General features: G+C 56.0%; 1 protein-coding gene across 5 annotated transcripts in view; it reads left to right on the forward strand.

The window, feature by feature from the left end:
• The window catches only part of KLHL29 (kelch like family member 29), a 302,988-nt gene that overhangs the window by 270,124 nt on the left and 13,994 nt on the right, over window positions 1-18,870 (forward strand). For all 5 annotated transcript variants that reach the window (XR_013441619.1, XM_078056026.1, XM_036104623.2 and 2 more), the window contains 2 exons: window positions 9,461-9,599; window positions 18,276-18,478. Coding sequence is in view for 4 of the 5 variants with exons in the window: in XM_078056026.1 (XP_077912152.1) it covers window positions 9,461-9,599; window positions 18,276-18,478 (342 nt within the window). In the remaining variant the exon portion in view is untranslated. The remainder of the gene's footprint in view (window positions 1-9,460; window positions 9,600-18,275; window positions 18,479-18,870) is intronic.

Raw genomic sequence — 18,870 nt, forward strand, 5'->3', positions numbered from 1 at the left:
CTCAACTGCCCGCTGCTCATGCAGTCAGGTGCTGATGTGCGACTTGGGCCTTTGCCCAGGCCGAGTGCTAACAAAAGTGTCCTCCTGTCCACCGTTAACAAGTCCCACTCACCTCCCAAGACCCAGCCAAGTCCCCGATCCCTGCGGGCCTTCCCTCCTCCGCTTGCCCCCTCTGCTCCCCCAGTGGTCCAGGCGGGCTCTGCTATAAGGATGTTTATCAGCCTGCGTATGACACAGTGTAACACATGCATCCTGTGTCAGTGCCACTCAGGGTCACGCGACGCCAACCACAGACTACAGCTCTGAGAGTTCAAGAGAACAGGAATTTATTTGAGGCTAGGGATTGGGGCAGCACAGGCAGATCGACCTCAGGGTCAGTACCCACTGGCACCGTCCCCCCGTACCCCCCCCGGGGTTGCTCGAGCCCCACTGAGCCACCAGCTCAGCCAGTTCACCACAAGCACTGTAGTCCTCACTGGCCGGCTCTGCGCTCAGCCTAGGACATCCTCGGGCCAGCTGAGCCCAGGTCTCGTGGCTACGTGTCAGCTGCCAGGAAACTGCTCCCACCAGACTCACTCCACAGGGCCCAGTTCCCTGCCCATCTCGGAGTTCTCCCCAATAGAAGGGGGTTCCAGTGCTAAGCAACCCAACTGACCTTTGCCCGCTGCAGCATCTACCTCCCCCATCAGACTGTGAGCCCCTTGAGGATGGAAACTGGTTTCATATTCATAGTCCAGGTCCTGACACATAGTAGGTCCTCAGTAAATGTGTATTAGACTATGAACTAGTAAATTGAGAAGGATACCCCTTGTTATGTGCATTGGGCTCTCCAGCCATGACACTCCTGCACTTCCTGGTCATCCCACCCCAACCCTCCCTCCCCAGGCCCCTCTTCTCTCCCTACATAGAAGGCCATCAGCACCACCACTGACCACCACCACTGTGTCCCCACTGAGCTGCACTTTCCCCTGGGACTATTGCCCCCTCCTCTGCAGCTCCCACCCCGACCCCAGCTCGGGGCCCAGTGCCCTGTACCTGGTAAATTCAGAGGAGGAACATCAGACTGGGTTGGAATAGCAGAAAGGAAGTGTCTGATGGTGTGGAAAGGCCAGGGGTGGGGGCAGAGTGTGGGGGCGTGGGGGTGAGGACACTGATGGTGGATTCTGAGCAGACTTTTTGAGTGTAAGAGACAAACCTGACTCTCTGACCCTATCTCATAAAATTCACCAATGGCCCCAGTCTCCTGTGGGTTAAAGACCACAGTGGGTTTGTTTCTTTCACAATCTAATATGGGCTTGCCTCTTACACCACACACATACACACACACACACACACACACACACATTCGCAGATATACACACATGCTCATACACAGCCACATGTTCACACACACCATATGGTCATGCCCACATGCTTACATACACTACACACTCCAACACACACACACACACATATGCATATGGTTCACACCTGGCCCATCCAGCCCACCTGGTGAGCTGCTATACATCTTTCCAGTGTTTTCTTCACCGTCCCCCCACCCAAGCCTCCCTGTGCTCCACCAAGCCATCCAGCAGTCCCTCCTCTGAGCCTTCTCTACCCAGTGCTTGCCCCACAAAACTCCCTCACTCGGCACCACAGTCATTGGTGGTGGTTAAACCATAAACCATATGTTAAAGCATAAACTCCTCGGGTCTGCAAACGGACCGCCACCCCACCCCCATGCCCAGCCCACCTGTTTAATAAGGAAACAAGTGGGTCAGACAGACACAAGGTGTCTGAAGCTCCCAGAGTCTGCCTCCGAAAGGGGATGTCCATGCCTCAGCCTTACTCAACTGTGGACTTAGCACCCCCAACCTCTCTAGAGCCCTCCCCACTCTCTGCCCTGACCCCTGGGTGCGTAGAGCTCTCCAAGGTGCTGAACTTAGTTCTCTCACGTGGCCCAACTATCTGTCCTGGCCTCTGGACTCTGTAGTCCCTCTAGCCGAGAACCACCGCCCACCTTCCGCAAATCTACCCTCCAGTGGAAAAGAAGCAGTGTCTCTAAATATGCTAGAGGTAGAACACAGTTTCGCAGAGGCACAGGGGGAGGGCAAGCTCCCCATCCCCACCCCAGACAACAGATTCAGCTCTCTCCCTGGGGCCACACACGAGGCTCATCCTCCCCTGGTCCTAAGGACCAAGGCCCCTCAGGACACCCACCTCCCTGGTGTCAAGGTCTAGGCCTTGGAGTGGCCTCCTGCCTCACAGAGGGATTGTCTGGCCACCTTCCCTCCAAACCCCTGACCTCCTAGCTGCTCCCAGCCCATCTGCTATGGCCTCCCTGGCACTTCCAGATCCCACCTTCAGGCTTCTGGTCCCCACAGAGCTCTTCAGTGTTCTGACTTGACTTGCTGGGATGCTTAATTCACCGCATATCCTCCCATGCTGGCTCTGGCACGTCAGCCTGGAGTCCCAGTTCCTGCAAGCTGTCTGCACACTGCCAACTCTTCTAAGCCCCAGACTTGCCACCAGGTCTCCTGGCCCTGACCCCCATGACATTTTCATCCTCTCTTGTTCAGAATGTGCCCATCACCCCTCGGCCTTCATCCTTAAAACAGGGGAAGGAGCCAGGTGGAGGCGACTTTTCTGGGGGCAGAAAGGACTAACAGCTCCCAGTGTCCACCTAGCCAGGGCCCTTCCCTCTGACCGCAGCTTCGGGCTTTGCCCACTGGCCTTCCCTGCCCAGCCAGTGGTTGCCCCCACCTCTGCAGTTATGAGGATTTTTAAAAAATTCTAAGGAGAAAAATTTTCATGACTTTCCTATCACCTTGGAGGGCCTGAGAATGTTCCCACTGGAAGGTAACCCTCAGTTCTGCCCTGCAAATGCATATCAAGCACCCCCTAGTGTATAGCCCTGGGGCAGGGATGGTAGGGACAGAAAGGCCCTTCAGTGACAAATTGCACTGCCTGAGAAATAGGTCTTATCACCCAGCATTGGACAACTTGGGAAAGGCAGGCTGGTGAGAGGTGGAAACTGTCCTTAGGGCTCTTTCCCTTTCAGATAAATGGTGGGAATTTCCATTTGGACAACAGGACAACCAGGAGGTCTCCTCACTAAAACTCTAAGTCAGGCAAGAAGTCTGAGTCTTCCACGCTTCCCTTCTCTGGAAGGACACGTTTCCTGGGAGGGCCCACCTGTGTGAGGCTGTTGGTAGAGGACCGCCCCTCCAACTCAGGGTGGGCATGCAGTCCCCAGGTGGTTTTATCCTGTCTTACCTAGAAGCTAAGGCCCAGCTTGGTACTCCAGGTCAATTTAAGCTATTCTTTGGGAAAGGGGGTGTATCTATCTGATCAGTCAGGGGAAGGGGAGGAAGAAGGGCAGCATTCAGCTTGGGAGCCTGTCCCTGACCGTCTGTGGTCTGACTGAGCAGCAACAACAGGAAGCTTTGTTTGTGGAAGGTCGCCATTTGTCCCCACAGTGTCTGCACACGCCGGTCTCCTCCACTCCTGGATGAATTATCTTCTGGGTATGCCTGGCACAGTCGTTGCTGGGCTTTCTCAGTATATTTCACAACTGCTCTGAGTTTATAATTTTTTCAAGTCCTTTATCAAATATGTGTCATAAATAGCATTGGAATCAGGAGCATTTATCACCTAGCTGGGTTCGTTCTTGAGCTCTGAAAAAAATTATTCGGCTGTACAACCTTTCTCGGGGCTCTGATTTAATGGACTTCTCTGCTGCAAAGCCACTGAAATGCGTTGCCTTTTAATATTTGACATCTCTTCCTCTTTATTGCCACCTCAGACAGCCCTTCTAGTCCAGCTGGAATGAGCCCATTAGTCTCTGACAAATAACTTGTGTCGTTTGGTGAAAAATATGCAGAAGCTTGGCTGCAATGTCATCTCCAGGCTTGGTTCTGTTTGTGGCCTCCCTCTTCTCTAAACAAAGCATCCAAGTCCAGGCTGACCCTCCCCAGTGTCCTCTTTCTCTCAGATGTCGCTTGCTGCTGGGTCCACAGAGCCAGGTTACCCGCCACTTACAATGGGGTTTGAGCCGGCGTATTTAAGAGGTGTCCATCACTGAGTGTCAAGAACTGGCCTCACAGCAGCACTGTTCACAGTAGCCCAAAGGTGGAAGCAACCCAAGTGTCCATTCACAAATGAATAGGTAAACAAACTGTGGGGCATCCATGTAACAGAATTGCATTCAGCTTTAAAAAGGAAGGAATTTCTGACACGTGCTCCAACATGGATGAACCTTGAGGATGTTATACTAAGTTAAATAAGCTTGTCACGAGAAGACAAATACTGCATGATTCCACGTGTACGAGGTACCTAGAGTGGTCAGATTCATAGAGACAGAAAGTAGAAGGGTCACTGCCAAGAGCTGGGGAGGAGGGGATGGGAAGCTGTTGTTTAGTGGGTACAGAGTTTCAGTTTTGCAAGATGAAGTATTCTAGGGATACTTACTAGAATACTCTGTAAATGTGCTTAACACTACTGAACTGTACACTTAAAAATAGTTATGATGGTAAATTTTACTGCAATAAATTAAAGAAAAAGAATTAGCTTCCAACGCTACCCATAAAGGAGACCCTGATGGAAGGGAAGTTTCATGAGCCCTTGAGCCCTATCATTTATTCATGCTTTCTGTATCAGTTACCTCTTGCTGCATAACAAACAACTCTAAGATTTAGTGGCTTAACCATCTCTGATTTAGCTTGTGATTCTGGTCTGCACTTTTGGCTGGACTCTGCTGATCTAGGTCAGGCTCAGCCAATATTGGTGGGGGCTGGCTGATGTGCATGGCTCCTCTTTGCTCCATGTGGCATCTTACCCTCCAAAAGACTCACTCAGGCTTGTTCATAGGGTGGTAGGGGCAGGGGTCCCAAGAAAGTGAGCAAAAGCAAGCAAATTTTCTTGAGGCTGTGGCTCACACTCACACGATGTCCTTCCAGCCTCATTCCATGGTCAAAGCAAGTCGCAAGGGCAGTGAAGATTCAGAGGGTGGGGAAATGAACTGCACCCCTTGAGGGGAGGGGAGACAAAGAATTTTTGTCATCTACCACACCAGCTGTTTATATGCCAGGCCCTGTGCTAGATGTTGAAGATAAAAATATAAATAAATCACAGTCAAGTGCAGGAGACATACACGTAAATAAGTAATTACAATGCACAGTGTGCTCTAAAGAAATAAGCACGGGATGCTGTGGGAGCAGGGAGGAGGGTGAAGAGCCAGGGGATGTGGGAGGAGGAAGGGGAGGAGGCAGAGGCTTGGGACACAGTAACACCTTAACTGGTACTGCAGGACAAAATGGTAATTAGCCAGAAGAAGGAAGGAAGAGAGATTGGGACAGAGGGCAGGGAGAAGGGACATGCCTGGGGCACAGGGAGGCTTCAGCGGGAAGTGGGGGAGTCTTGCTTCCCCTGCTCGTCCTTGAGAGGTTTATTTAAGCAGGGAGGGGTTGCTGGGTTGCTGGATGGCTTAGGGCCAGAAAGAGCCAGACATCCTCAGAGCCTGCTGCCCCTGACTCAGGAGAAAGAGGGTGGTGGCTCAGACAGAGCCCAGGTGTTCCTGAGACCAGGAGAGAATGGACAGCAGAGATTTCTAGGCGGTAAAAGAGGCGGGCTTGGTGTGGGAAGGAGAGGATTCAAGGGGGAGATTCGGTGACCTGGACCTGTGCTTTCGGCCCAGCAGTCTGGCAGCAGAGGGTTCCCCACTGAGGGGCAAGGCCAAGGGCAAAGCACAGCCGCTGTGTGGCCAGGCAAGGGCGAGGGGTCCTGCAGACACAGGTGGGGCATCCCACCCAAAACCCGGGAGGCTAGAAAACAGTTCCCTGATGTCAGCCAGCAAGGAAGGACCCTGAGGTCCAGACTTGCCCCTCCTCCACAAGCCTGAAGCAGCCAGATTCTGCAGGGTGCTGGGGTGCTGCTGGGGTCTCCCCAAAGGCCCAGCCCCTGCCAGCCCCCGCCCCGACGCCCGCAAACTGCCCCCACTGGGCACAGCACAGCTGGTTGGAGAGCTTTCCCAGGACCCCACGTTCCCCGAGCCCCTCACACATTAAGTGGTTGTCCTCGGCCGAGGCAAGGGCCTGAGCAGGAGGGCAGCTTGTGCCTGGAGCCAGTGCTGGCTTCCTCCCGTGGATCAGGGATCGTGCTGTCCCGAAACCCGAAACCCGAGCTGTCTCCGGCCGGGCGCTCAGCCGGCGGCAATAAGCACATACCGCCTGATCAATACTTGGAATGCGCTTGGGGCCCTGCTGTGAAAAGGAATCCCCTGGTGAGCACTTTCATAAATTGAAAATTTTTTTCCGAAACTGAGTAATCCTGCCCAGCTATTAAATCCAGATTTCCGCAAAGTGAGAGTAGAAAGCGCTTGCATTTAGATGGTGACCTGCACCTCCAAGCGCCCCCCCTCCCCCCCCATCTGGCCAGAATTCCCAGGACAGCAGGCGGCGCTGCGGGGCTGGGGCTGCAAATGGAATCTTTGCTGGGACCTTGGTTGGAAGTCGGAGCTTTCAAAAAGAGAGTGCTTTGGGCCCAGGAGGAGTGGTAGTTTGTAACTGCTGCGTTCTCCTGGCCCCCTGGGCATGGTTAACTCAGCAAGCCTGCGGGGCTGCGTCCATCCCTCACTGCAGCCTGACAGCTGGGAGGCAACGGAGCAGGTGCCTCTCAGTGCCTGAAGGGACTGAGCACCTAAAGCTGGGGCAGCTTGCCCAGGGTCACATAGCCAATGAGTGGCAAAGCTGCAATGAGAGCCAGGATCCCAGGCTTTGGAACTCCAGCCCAGAACTCTTTCACCCCCACGTGACTTCACTCAAAAAGCTGACATCACCACCTGGCTCCTGTTTCGGGGAACGAATTCAGTTGGTGGCTCTTCGTGGAGCTGCTGTGTGAGTGTAGCAAGCAGTTGAGCCCTAACCCAGACTGACCCTGCAGGCTCCCCCACCGTGTCGTACCCCCCCACCCCCGAGCCACGCCCTCAGGCTCCAGGTCCCACTGCCTTGCCTCCCACCCAGGCCCCAGCCACGGCCTCCTGCACTTCCCCCCGCCACCCATCCCACAGGCCCGAACCCCAACCCCAAACTGAACTCACCACCCGCTCCCTTCCCGGCATCCCTCCAGAAGCCTGGAAGTGGTCCTCGCACCTGCCGGCTTCCGCCTTCCCTCCAGCACCGAGGGCCGCAACTTCCCGGCCTAAATACTTGTCTTCCTCTGTCCTCCGTCCCCATTGTCGCTCAGGCCTTTGTCCCTTCTCACTTAGATCATGGAGCCGTCACCACCATCGACAATGACATCATGCCTGCCACCCGCTGAGGCCCACGGCTAACAGTTTACCATGGGCTAGCTCATTTAACTTCAACGAAGGAGAAACTGAGGCTTCTGGGACACTTTCCCAAGGTCACACAGCTGATAGGAGGCAGAGTTCAGGTTCTCCCCCAGGCCTGGCTCTGAGGCCCAGTGCTCCTCCACCTCCCTCCTGGCCTCCAGCCTCCAACCTCCACCGTTCCTCCCGGCCTGCCACTAATGGGGCTGCTAGGGTGATTTGTCTGGCAACCAGGTCCAAGCCAGTCACTCCCCTGAGCAGAATCCCATGGTTCCCTGGTGCCCAGAAGACTGAGCTGGAGCCCGCTTGCAAGGCTCTTCAGGTCTGACCTCACCTGCTGCCCCATCTCGTTGCTTTGTTCCCTATCTGCCCCACAGGTGCCCTCCACAACCTCCACCTAGTGCTTCAGGCCCTGCTGGTCTCCCTTGTCCTTCTGGGGCCCCAGCCAGTGCCCTCCACACACCCCTGCAGGTGCCCTGCCGCGACTCCAGCTCAGCCTGATGTGGGGTTGGTGGTGTGGTCAATGATTCAGCTCTGCCCACACAACTCAGACCCCTTTTCTCCCTGTCTGCCTTGGTCTGCAGCAGAACCAGAGCCCGGTATGTCCTCGCAAAGATGGACCTGCCTGACCTCAAAGCCTGCAAGCCCCTGCCCATCCCTGAGCCTGAATCAGGGATTTTCACCAGGCTCTGGGAATAGAGCGGGAGCCTCCAGCTTCATTTTGCAGATGTAGAAACAGAGGCTCAGAGAGCACAGGGGCTTGTCCGAGGACATACAGGTGTCAGAGGCGGAGCTGGACTCAGGAGGGAATCCTGACAGGCAGCCAGTGTTGGCCCATGTGGACAGAGACGACAGGTCAGGCTGGAGCAGGGCATGCTGGAGGGTGATTCCAGAACACCAGCCAGCCCGGGTGCAGCATAGACCTGAGGGCTCAGGATGACGGTGGGGGGCTTGGAAGCAGGGCTCAGTTCTGCTGACCACCCTCTCCCATTTACCTGCTAAAGGACATAACCCTGCCTAACAATAGTCTAGGTCATTCTGGCCGAGAATCTGGGCCTCTGATGTCCAGCAACCAGCAATTAGGGAGTCCACTGGGGGCAGGCAGACAAGGCGAAGCTAGTGGGGGCACTGGTCATCGGAAGGCCCTAACTTTCGCAAATGAGAGTTTCTATCAGCGAATCAGGGTAGCTGTCAGGCTCTCCTCCTTCCCCGTTCTGAGCCCTGAGCGGGGTCTAGGAGACATCCCAGGTTTGGAGCCCACGGGCATGGGACACTCTCTGTGCCGGCCCCAGGTGGCCAAGACACCAGGCAAAGGTAGGTGTGCATCAGGGTGGGAAGGCCCCAGAGGCCACTTGGGGGGCACCTCTCCCATGGCGAAGCCCCAGCTGCGGGCAGGAGTCCAGAGAGAATGACCCAAGGAAACGGGAGGAGGTGCGCCCCGCCCCCCGCTTCCTGTCAGCCCTCCTGACAGTCCTGGAAGTGTGCAATGGAAGGAAGTGCTCTTCAGGCCCCGGTTGCACCCCCTTCTTCCTTGGGGCCCCTCTCTAAGAAGCTCACCCTGTGCCACGGCTTGAGTGTCTAACATAAGGGACGCTGTTCTTGCAGGTTTTGTGGTTTTTATTCCTTTGAACCATATCCAGCCCATCGTACATCACAATGCCATGCTTTACTTGGTATCCAATACATCAGCCCTCATTGGCATTTGGAGAACTCGTTCTGTAGTTATACGACAGTTTTTAGTTGTCTGTGATAATGTATTCTCTGTGTTTCCAATTGTCAGTGTGGGAGTCTTTTCCCCCAGCCTTTCAATTTCTGGGTTTGAGATATATATATATAGATATATATTTTGTATTGTATTGTTTTGGTTTGGGGTTTTTTTGTTTGTTTCTTTGTTTTTTTGTTTTTTGTCGGGTTTTTTTGTTTTTTTTTTTTGCTTTTGGAAGTTGTTATTCCTTTGGTTCTGTAGCCCCTCCCCGTTGCTGCTTGTTACGCCTTGTTCGTGACTTCTCTTGACTGTCAGTGTTGAGCCAGAGTCTTGCCAAGAAACAGTAGCAAGTATTTTCCTATTTCTCTACTTCTTGAAAAAAAATATTTTAATTAAAAAAAAAAACTCTTAATGGGAACCTGGCCCTGTCTGTCTTCTCTGTTCTGCAGAAATGTTGAAGGAATTGAACCAGCAGCGCAGAGCGAAAGCGTTTACAGACCTGAAAATTGTTGTTGAAGGCAGAGAGTTTGAAGTCCACCAAAATGTTCTAGCTTCCTGCAGCTTGTATTTCAAGGACCTGATTCAAAGGTTTGCCTTCCTTCCAGCTGTGGTCGGGTCTGTTCCTTTGTAGGACGCTTTTGTGTCGCTTTTCTCCTCCCCTCTCTTGCAGGTTCCTGAAGCGTGACTCCCTGTCACAGAGCCAGTAGCCATCTCTCCTCCCCCCCACCCCGCCCCCGAGTGCCCTCTCACACGCAGCCTCAGAGCAGCCACGGCCCCCAGCCCGCCCCCACGCAGCTTTGCTGGTCACCAGGGGCCTCTGCCATCCATAGACAACACCCCTGCCCTGCCCCGAGGATCCCGAGTTCTCAGTGGCTCACAAGCCCTCTGTGAGATTAGGAGGGCTGTGGACTCCACTTTAAGGGACCCCCGCACACTGTCCCCACTGGTTCAGCACAGGGTCCCAGGCACCACCATCACTGCTGTCGATGGTGACCTTAATGCCAGGAAAGCACATCGACCAGACTGTCCCCCTGCTGAGGAGCACAAGGTGCCCACGGTGCCGCTTTTCCACAGCTGGAGTCGGGGAGAAGAGACTTGTAGCCAAATCCTCATTCACGCTGCACGCCTTGATATTTGTGCACTGAGCCTAAACGGGTGTTGTCTGAGCACAGACCAGGTGTGTCCTAAACACGGTCTCTCTCAGCCTTTGCTCCCCGCCCCCTCTGCCCTCCGCCCCGGCTATTTCTACCTGAATGAGTTTTAATGGTGCATGAGCATCTTTTTTTTTTTCCATTATGTTGATTTTTTTTAATTTGTCTGCTTCATGCCCTCGCAAAGAAGTCAGGGGCCACCTTCTAGCTCCTTAGCGAGGGAGAGCAGCCGAGGGGGCCGGCCCAGGGTAACGCTCCTGTTTCTCTCACCCATCAGCAGATTAATGCCGCTGCTCATTTTGCCTTGCAGCCTCTCCGGGGCGGACGCTGAGCCGGGACTGGGCTCAGAGTGGGAGGACAGGACCTCTGCTTGCTTCCCAATGCTGTGTTTGGACTTGCCAACTAACCCCAGAGTGACTGTGTTTTGTTTCAGGATGGCACACTGGCTGGCATCTCCTTTCCAATCTGTTGTGTCCTTTCACTTAGAGCTGAGCTGCCCGGCGTGCAAGCCCCACCCAGCCGCGCTGGCCCCAGCCATGCAGGAAGGGGCAGGCTCTTTGTGACTTCCAGTCTCATGGACAGCTTGGGTCTCCCGCCCCCAGTGCTTGGGTTCTCTCTGTCCGAGCACAGGGGTCAGGGGCATGAGCTCTGGGGTAAAGGGGCACGTCCAGTGGCTTCTTCAGGCCAAGGGAGGTCTTTGTGCTGCCACTCTTGGCAAATTCTGGTACTGGCAGTGACCGGCATCTTAGGGCCTTGGTCCCTGCACAGACCAGCTGGAGAGCACAGAGCGGGCAGGATGCAGGGGCAGGTTGGTACTAAGTGATGGCCCAGCCCTCAGCTAGAGAGATGTGGGCAAGAGGAGCACAGGAGCCATTTGACTGTCTTTAGAGACCTTACACATAAAGCCAAACTCTCATACACAACAGAGGACACCACTTGGTGGGAACCCAAAGTAGTGAAGGCTTCTAGGCCCAAAAAGAAGGAGGAAGAACATTCCAGGCAAAGGGTGGGTTGCCTAGAATGTTCTGGAAGACAAGGAATGTTCTGGAATGTTCTAGAATGCTCCAGACAAGGCATGTGTTGCCTGGAATGAAAAGCTGGGAAAGAGGCCATCCTAAGCAGTGTGGAGGGGAAGATAGCCTTCCCAGAGATGGGTGTGAGCTGGGGTGAGATGGGCGGGCAAGCCCGACCCCTGGGCTAGGGCCCTGGGCTTGGTCTGAGGTTGTGGGGGCCATCAGGAGCAGTGGGAAAGGGATGTCCACCTGAAGGTGAAAGAACTGTAAGATGTGCCTCTGTGGCCCTAACCAGAAATGATGGGCACTGGAGCTAAGAGGCGGTCCCTAGAAGGGAGAGGGCACCCCCCTGGGAGCTAAGAGACCTGGGTTCTACACCTGACTCTGTCACTTGTCCTATGACCCCAGGCAAGTCACGTCCTCTCTCGTAGGCCTCAAGTTTTCTCATCTGTAAAACAGGAGGTTGGTTCAAACGACATCCAGGTTTCCTTCAGCTCCTACATCCCAGGGTGGCGGTAAGGGGATGGGCACAGCCAGCCCTGCAGAGGCTTCCCATGTGCAAGCCCCAGGACGTAAGAACAGTGAGGTCACGGGGTGGAAGGCGGGTCCGCGGACCAGTGTCAGGGCAGAGCTGGGGGCGGTGGGTGAATCGAGCGTCTGGCATGGCAGGTTTTAGTGGCTGAAGGATGCCCCAGTGGAGATCCCTGCGAGGCAGCCAGATAGATGAAAGATCTGAACGCAGAGGTCTGAGGTCAGAGGTCTGAGGTCTGGGAGACCCCTTCAGCGTACAGGAGGGTCACTCAGGGAGGAGGGAAGGCCGAAGCCGAGCCCAGAGGCGCCCCTGTGGGCAAAGGTCACAATGTTAATTTGCGGCCGTTTTAAATTTTACTTCCCTCATCTTAACCTTGGCGTCCATCACCATTTCTGCCCATAGCTGCAAACAAATTCCTCCTGTGGGGAGGAAAGCAGACTCTGCAGAAAGGTGATTTCCTTTCTGGGCCAAGTAAAATCCTGGAAAATTTCACAGTCTTGGTGGTCAGGGAGCAGCTGATGTGGTTGCCCTGTCGTTTCGGGCTGCGACCCTGGGGACAGTGTGCAGCGGCCGGGGTGGCCCGGCAGGAGAACTGAACCCGAGGCAGGGGCTTCCCTCTCCGGTGGCTGCACTAAAGAACCAGAGGGAGGAGGGACAGTCTGTGTCCTGGTCCTTCCTTTCCTGAGGGCCTCTGTGAGCACTGTCAGGGCAGGTGACCCACTGCCGTCCCAGGACCCGCAGACCTGCGGGCTCAGGCGGAACTCCTGTCCACCTGCATCCTGGGGCCGGTCACGGGGTCACCACTCCAGCCCCCCGCCACACCCCCGGTGTGGACACCCTCATCTGGCACCACAGGACAGACGTGGGGAAATCAAATCATTCAGTCCTTTTAGCTCAGCACACAAGCAGGAGCCCCTCCCACAGGAAACCCTCGACGAGTCGGGTCTCTGCCCTGAGGAAGGCCACACCCTGATGAGGGGAACAGTAAAGAAGTAGGAGCGGGGGAGCAGACTGAGCACAGAAATGGGGTTTAGAGGCCCCCAGGCAGAACGCCTGACTGTGGGAAGAGGGGCAGTCAGGGACAGCAGGGGTGTCAAGGCCCAGCACATGATTCAGTGTCACCGGGGGGCCAGGCACAAGGTGGCGATGCAGGGAAGGAGGCCAGCACAGAAGGCCAGAGCCGGCCCGCGGGGCTTTGCTTTCAGCCTGGAGGTGCTGTGGTCAGATGTGTGTTTCATAAGGACGACAGTCAGGCCGTGAGCGGGAGAGCCCGGTCTCACGGTGTCCCCTCCTGACCAGCTCAGCTGCCCGTGAGCCCCGGGGCCAGGCAGATGTCCTGCCCGCAGCGCCTGTTCACCAAGCCCCAGGCCGACCCCCGCTCCGTCCACACACTCTGTCCTCACGTGTGTGTGGCCGCAACAGCTTCTCTCCATAGCCTTCCCTTATTTCGTTTCAAACTCTTGTCTTTTTCCCCTGATGGGGTCAAGACCCAGCCCACAAGGAGACTTGTAGAAACGTCTAATGTCATCCTGAAAATCCTCCCACTAACCCTGAGAAGCAGGTAGCATTAGTATCCCCACTTTACAGATGAAGAAATTGAGGCCCAGAGGGTTTTAAGTAACCAGTAAGTCTGGGATGGGAATGGAGGTCTGACTCCTAAGCTCGTGCTCTTACCATCCATTTGCTAACCCAGAGAAGAACAAAAAGGTAGTCTTTATTTGTGCATGAAGTCTATACGGAAAGAAAGTGAAACTCAGGGTTGACAGTGTGGACAGAAAGGTGAGGAAAAAGGATGCAGAGTTTGAGTGTGTGTGCACGTGCGCCTTGTGTATCTGTTGGAAACACTCGTAAACTGGCCACTGGATCTGCCCAAGAGGAGACACAATTCCCACCTGAAACAGGTCCCTAGGCTGAGGCCCCTTGCCCCCTTACCCATGGTCCTCTGGAGTAAGGAGCACGGAGGAGGCTCGGGAGGCCATCAGGAAGGGCAGAGCCGTGCAGAGACCCCTGGGCTTCCTCACCTCCCCTTTGTCGCCCCATCTGAGCCCCTGTGACAATCAGGGCTGAAAGCGCAGCAGAGAGACGAGCCATGGCTTTGTCTTCAGACGGTGGGAGGGATAGTGCCGCACCATCACCGCACCCTGCCTGCCTCCAGGCTGGAGGGGGACCCCAGCACAATTAAGTGGGCTGAGCCCCGAGCTTCAGGAAGGAGGAAGGACATTTTGAGCAGACTAGAGCTAGTCGCGTTTGGGGGTTATAGCCTCCCAAGTCCAGAGTCACTTCTCAACCCCGCTGAGCAGTACCTGGGTCTGCCCTGGACTTTTGGGAGGCCATGAGGAAGTTCCTTCACTTATCCCCAGGAGCCAAGGAGCCCTCAGGGATGGCTGGTGCCACGGGAGGCATTGGCTACGCTCTCTGGCCGGGCAGGCTGCAGGTCCCCTCAGAGAGGACAGGGGTCGTCCTTCAGAGAGAGCAGAGCTACTGCCCTGCCTGCCCGAACTTCTGAACACGGCCCCCACGCCTGGGTGGGGGAGAAAATGTCACGCCTCAGAGGGGAGCTGCCCCCTCATCGCACCAAACAGGACAGAGACCCGGCATTCTATCTTCCAGCCAAAAGCCCCATCCCACCAAGTCTTTTGGAGCCAATGACACATTTGAACTCTATTCTCTTTTTAGAGTAAATGAAAATAGATGGACATATTGATTTGTCCAAGTTGATTTTCACAAGCCCCGTGTGTAGGCTCTGGGTTTCTCCATCATTCTTTTGGGGGAAGCCAAAGGGATCTACCTAATTGAGTGGCACAGATCCTGGATGTAGGGTTGCCCAACAGATAATAGGCAAGCCATACGCTGCCTTTCCCCTCCCTCCCTGTGAAGCTGGGCGTTTGTGGGTGGCAGTCTGACCATCCCCCTTTCCTGGTAGAAGAGACAGGTGTGGCTGGAAGACCAGATAATAAAAGGAGAGACTCACCCATCTCGAAGGCCAGCAGAACAATGTGAGTCAGACCCATCGCCAAATCACCACGGTTGGGCCAGGGCCCGCCCGAGCTGTGCAAGTCCTTGGGACCCAGTGAGGCTCATGTGTGCCGTGTTTGAGCCCTGACGCCTGAGCTCCTATGCATGCAGTGGGGTGGGAATCACATCGGAAGAGTGGGGTCATCCTCCTGAACAGGTCAGGATGCCATCCATATTCACCACCCGCTCCATGACTGCCCCCCTACCCACTACTGCTCCACGGTTCCCCCGCCATTATTCCAGATCAAACTTGTAAAATGCAAGCATCTGATTACTGAGGTGTGTGAGGGGCAGATGAGGGACTAAAGTCTGGAGAGGGCAGCTCTGATCCAGGTGAACAAATTGCTGATGGTGGGATCTCACGTGGCATTCCTGGCACATCCACTGACCCAGGCCTGGCAAGCAAATGCTGTGTCCCATACCCTGTGAGAAGGTGAGCCCGGGCAGACCCACGGGTCCTGTGTGGGCTGGGCAGCACGGCCTGCCCCACACGCCCACCCCCAGTGTTAGGTTCATGGCCCAACCTGACAAGGCTACCACTGCGCATTCCTGCCCTGCTTCACCTCCCTCCAAGATCATGTCAGGACCCAGACTGCCCAGCAGCTCCCAGTGCTCCATGCTGCTAAGTGGAACAGGATGCTTGGACCTCAAGAGCCAGCTTAGGACAGGGACCAAAAAGTCATCTGTGGAGGACATAGCTCCGCATCGGTGACCAGGGCCACCCATCATGGGCAGTGCCTCCCAGGGGATCCCTGCTCATAGGGAAGAGACCTAAGGATCACTGAGGTCCAGTCCCAAGACCGTCTGATGGTCAGTGATGGAGAGTTACCACCAGCCTCCCTCGGCCCCAGAGCTGTGTGGACAATGAACACGTATGTGCACATGAGCTACAGAAGACCTCACAGCCTGGGGCCTCACCTCCTACAGATCTTGAGCTCAGCCACCCAACAAAGCCTCCATCGCATTCCCAAGTATTCCTCCATAACCAAGAGGAATGGTCATTCTGCCCATGGCGTGGCATCTGGCCCCAGGGGGCTCCACCCACTCCCTGAATGTCCTTGGCCCAGCAGCCCCCAGCCTTCCTGGGTGCCTCTCACAGGGGTCCTGAAGGAGCAGCTGTAGCTGGGCACCATAGGGGGAGTGGTCCTCGCCAACCCTGGACAGCACTTGGGGTGGTCGACACCCATGTGCCTCCTCACGTTGTCCCTGCCCTCCTTGGCCGTGCAGTCACCACCCTGTCCCCAGGACCCTCCCCCTGGCTCAGACTCCGGGCTGGACAAGCATCTCCCACAAGCACAGCCATACACATCCCATCCGACTCCACACTCAGGGCCGTGGGCTCCCCTGGCCTTCCATCTGCCCGACACCCCTCCCCACAGGGTGATACTGGGGGTCCTCAGGGTCACGTGTCACGTGCACTCCAGTGTGTGTGTGTGTGTGTGTGTGTGTGTGTGTGCGCACACAGCTGAAGTCCACCCAGCCCTTCACTGAGTTGGATGATCTCTGCTGAAGAAATGTAGGTGGACGGGAGGGCTGGCCCAAGGTGGAGGCAGCAATGGCCGGGGGGCCTTGGGAGAATGTGAGCAGCCTGACTTTGGCCCACAGGCCCTGCCCTGGCCGTGGCCTAGCGGGACCTCCGCAGAGCACGAAGGGCGGGAGGAGGAAAGGCCAGGCAGCAGCATGTAGGAATGAAGGCAGAGACGGCAAAGCCCGAGGAAGAGGTGGACCAGATGGCCCCTGAGGCCTGGGGTGTTAGATTTCTGTGCTTTCAAGTGATCACATAATGAACTATTTTTATACTTAACCAAGTTACCCAGGCATGAAAATCTATCCCGACAGCAGAGGACTCGATGTGTTAAATCACTTGAAAAGTCACACACACCGTGTATGTCTATGGGTTTGAGAAGGGGCTCTGCCCAGACCCTTGGCTTAGCCAGCACTGTTCCCTCTCAGCTTTCCCTCCGAGCCTGGAGGCAGGGCCCCCGCGGGCCCCAGTGACATGAGCCATTCTGTGGGGAGGGGAGCCCTGAATGAAGTCACAGCTTCCTCTGTTCCCTGGCCCCGTCATATTGGTGCTTTAAAAGCCCTTGGTGGCCAGACTGTGGAGAACGTGCTCTCGTGGGAGCATTTCAGGTTCTGTTGGGTAGAGCAGAGTCTCCTGGGCAAGGTGTTTTCCAGCCTCTATCACATAAACTCTCCATGGGACTTTAGACTTCATGCAGTTCAATCCTCTTGTTTTGCAGAAGAGGAGCCTGAGGGCCCAAGAGGCAAGGTGGCCTGCCTGTCGGTGGCAGGGCTGGGGCATGCAGGTCCTCTAGCTCCCCGCCCACACAGGAGTCAGCCTCTCTTGGGGGCTGTAGCTGCTGGGCACCTCCACACTCCCAGTGCCAGCCACAGGGGCGCCCGAGGGACCAGCCACAAGTCACCAGTCTTGCCCCCTGGCCTCCTCAGGAGTGGAGAGTTGGCAGAGGTCATTGCCCAGCCTCGGGCAGGAGCAGGCTCCATGCAGGACTGGTCAGAGTGGCGGAGATGGGGTGCCAAGCCAATCACCTCTGAAAAACCTGCCTCCTGACTCTTAACGCTCTGGGTGTCTTTCCTCCTGGTCACTTCTGTATCGGTGTGATTCTTGCTTCATCTTATCTGTTTCCTTCCAGGTCCAGCTTTAGGGCGCGGCTGCCAGGCCTTAGGAGCCTTTGCAATGGTTTCGTATTTCTGTAGACACCAGATACGACCATATTTATATATTTGTGTCCCTCCCCTGCTCCCCCAGTTCACAAGCCCGATGCACACTCTACACGCAGGCCACTCTGACCTCTGACCCCGTGCTCCATGTGGCAGGAGGGCCCCACCCCGGGCCAGGTCCCAGGTCATGGCTGCTGGCTATCTGTGGCGGAAGTCCTCGGTTGTCCCTTCCCCTCCCCCCAGCTCTAACCATTCTGTCCGTCTATCTCGTCTCGTCCTCAGTTTCAAAGCAATGTCATGAAGGGCTTCCTTTCCATGCCTAAAAGGAAACAATATGTTTTGGGAAATAGGTGGGGTTGGACTCAGGGTTCTGGGACAGCTTGGGGCGATCGAGGGGCATCTCCAGATTGGCTGTGTTCACAGCCGGTTGGGAGCCTCAGTCACACGGGCGGCTCCCCCCACTGTGGAGGCAGCAGGGGCAGGGGGCCCCCCTCCCCAGGCCGGGACCTGCTGGCCGCGTGTGGCCGAGACGCGGGAGCCAACCGCAGGGCGGAACCGTATTGTTTCCCTTTGAGGCCAGTCCTGGTCCTCGTCCCCATCCACAGCTCATGCTTTTTGATTTGCATCTTTTTTTGCATGGACATGCCAAGTAGTGATAAGCAGGGTTTTCTGTTCTTTTGGGCATCTCTGGTCAGACTCTTCTCTTTCAGATCCTGTGTCAGGTCGTTAGGTTCAGGTGTGTCATTGCTGTGTCCCTTGAGTCCTAAAATGAAGGGCGTGACCGAGGCGTGCAGGGAGATCTAGCCCTGTGAGGAGGCGGCGCCGTGGCCGCAGCGGGGCAGGTAAGGGACACCGTGGTCTCTGTGCCTAGGTCGGTGCAAGATGGCAGCCAGTGCGGCCGGGAGAAGCTGGAGCTCGTCCTGTCCAACCTGCAGGCCGACGTCCTCGAGCTGCTGCTGGAGTTCGTCTACACGGGCTCCCTGGTCATCGACTCGGCCAACGCCAAGACGCTGCTGGAGGCGGCCAGCAAGTTCCAGTTCCACACCTTCTGCAAAGTCTGTGTGTCCTTCCTCGGTGAGTCCGGGGTGGGGGCGCGTGGGGCGCCGCGTGAGGGAATAGCGCCGACGGGCCCCCGAGTTTGAAAATAGCCAGGATCTAGAGGGGGAAAGGCTGTGCGTACGCCTCAGGGTGCCGCTGGATCTCACAAGGCAGTTTGAAGAGGAAAATTCGGATAACTGTAGGCACCGGCAGAGCCCCGGGCACGTCCAGGCTAGAATAACCATTAGCCAGACCTCAGGAGAGCCGGCAAGACTGTCGTCAGGCCTTGAGGCCAGGTTGGTGAGGCTGAGGCCCGTGGGAGGTGGCGGGGGGGGCATAGGAGGGGCACTACTGCTGGTGCGACCCTAAAGTGGGAGCCTGTCACAGAGAAGACATGGTCAGTCTCCGCGTGACCCCTGCCCCCAGGC

Source organism: Halichoerus grypus, chromosome 10 (assembly GCF_964656455.1).
Source record: "Halichoerus grypus chromosome 10, mHalGry1.hap1.1, whole genome shotgun sequence".
Taxonomy (NCBI): domain Eukaryota; kingdom Metazoa; phylum Chordata; class Mammalia; order Carnivora; family Phocidae; genus Halichoerus; species Halichoerus grypus.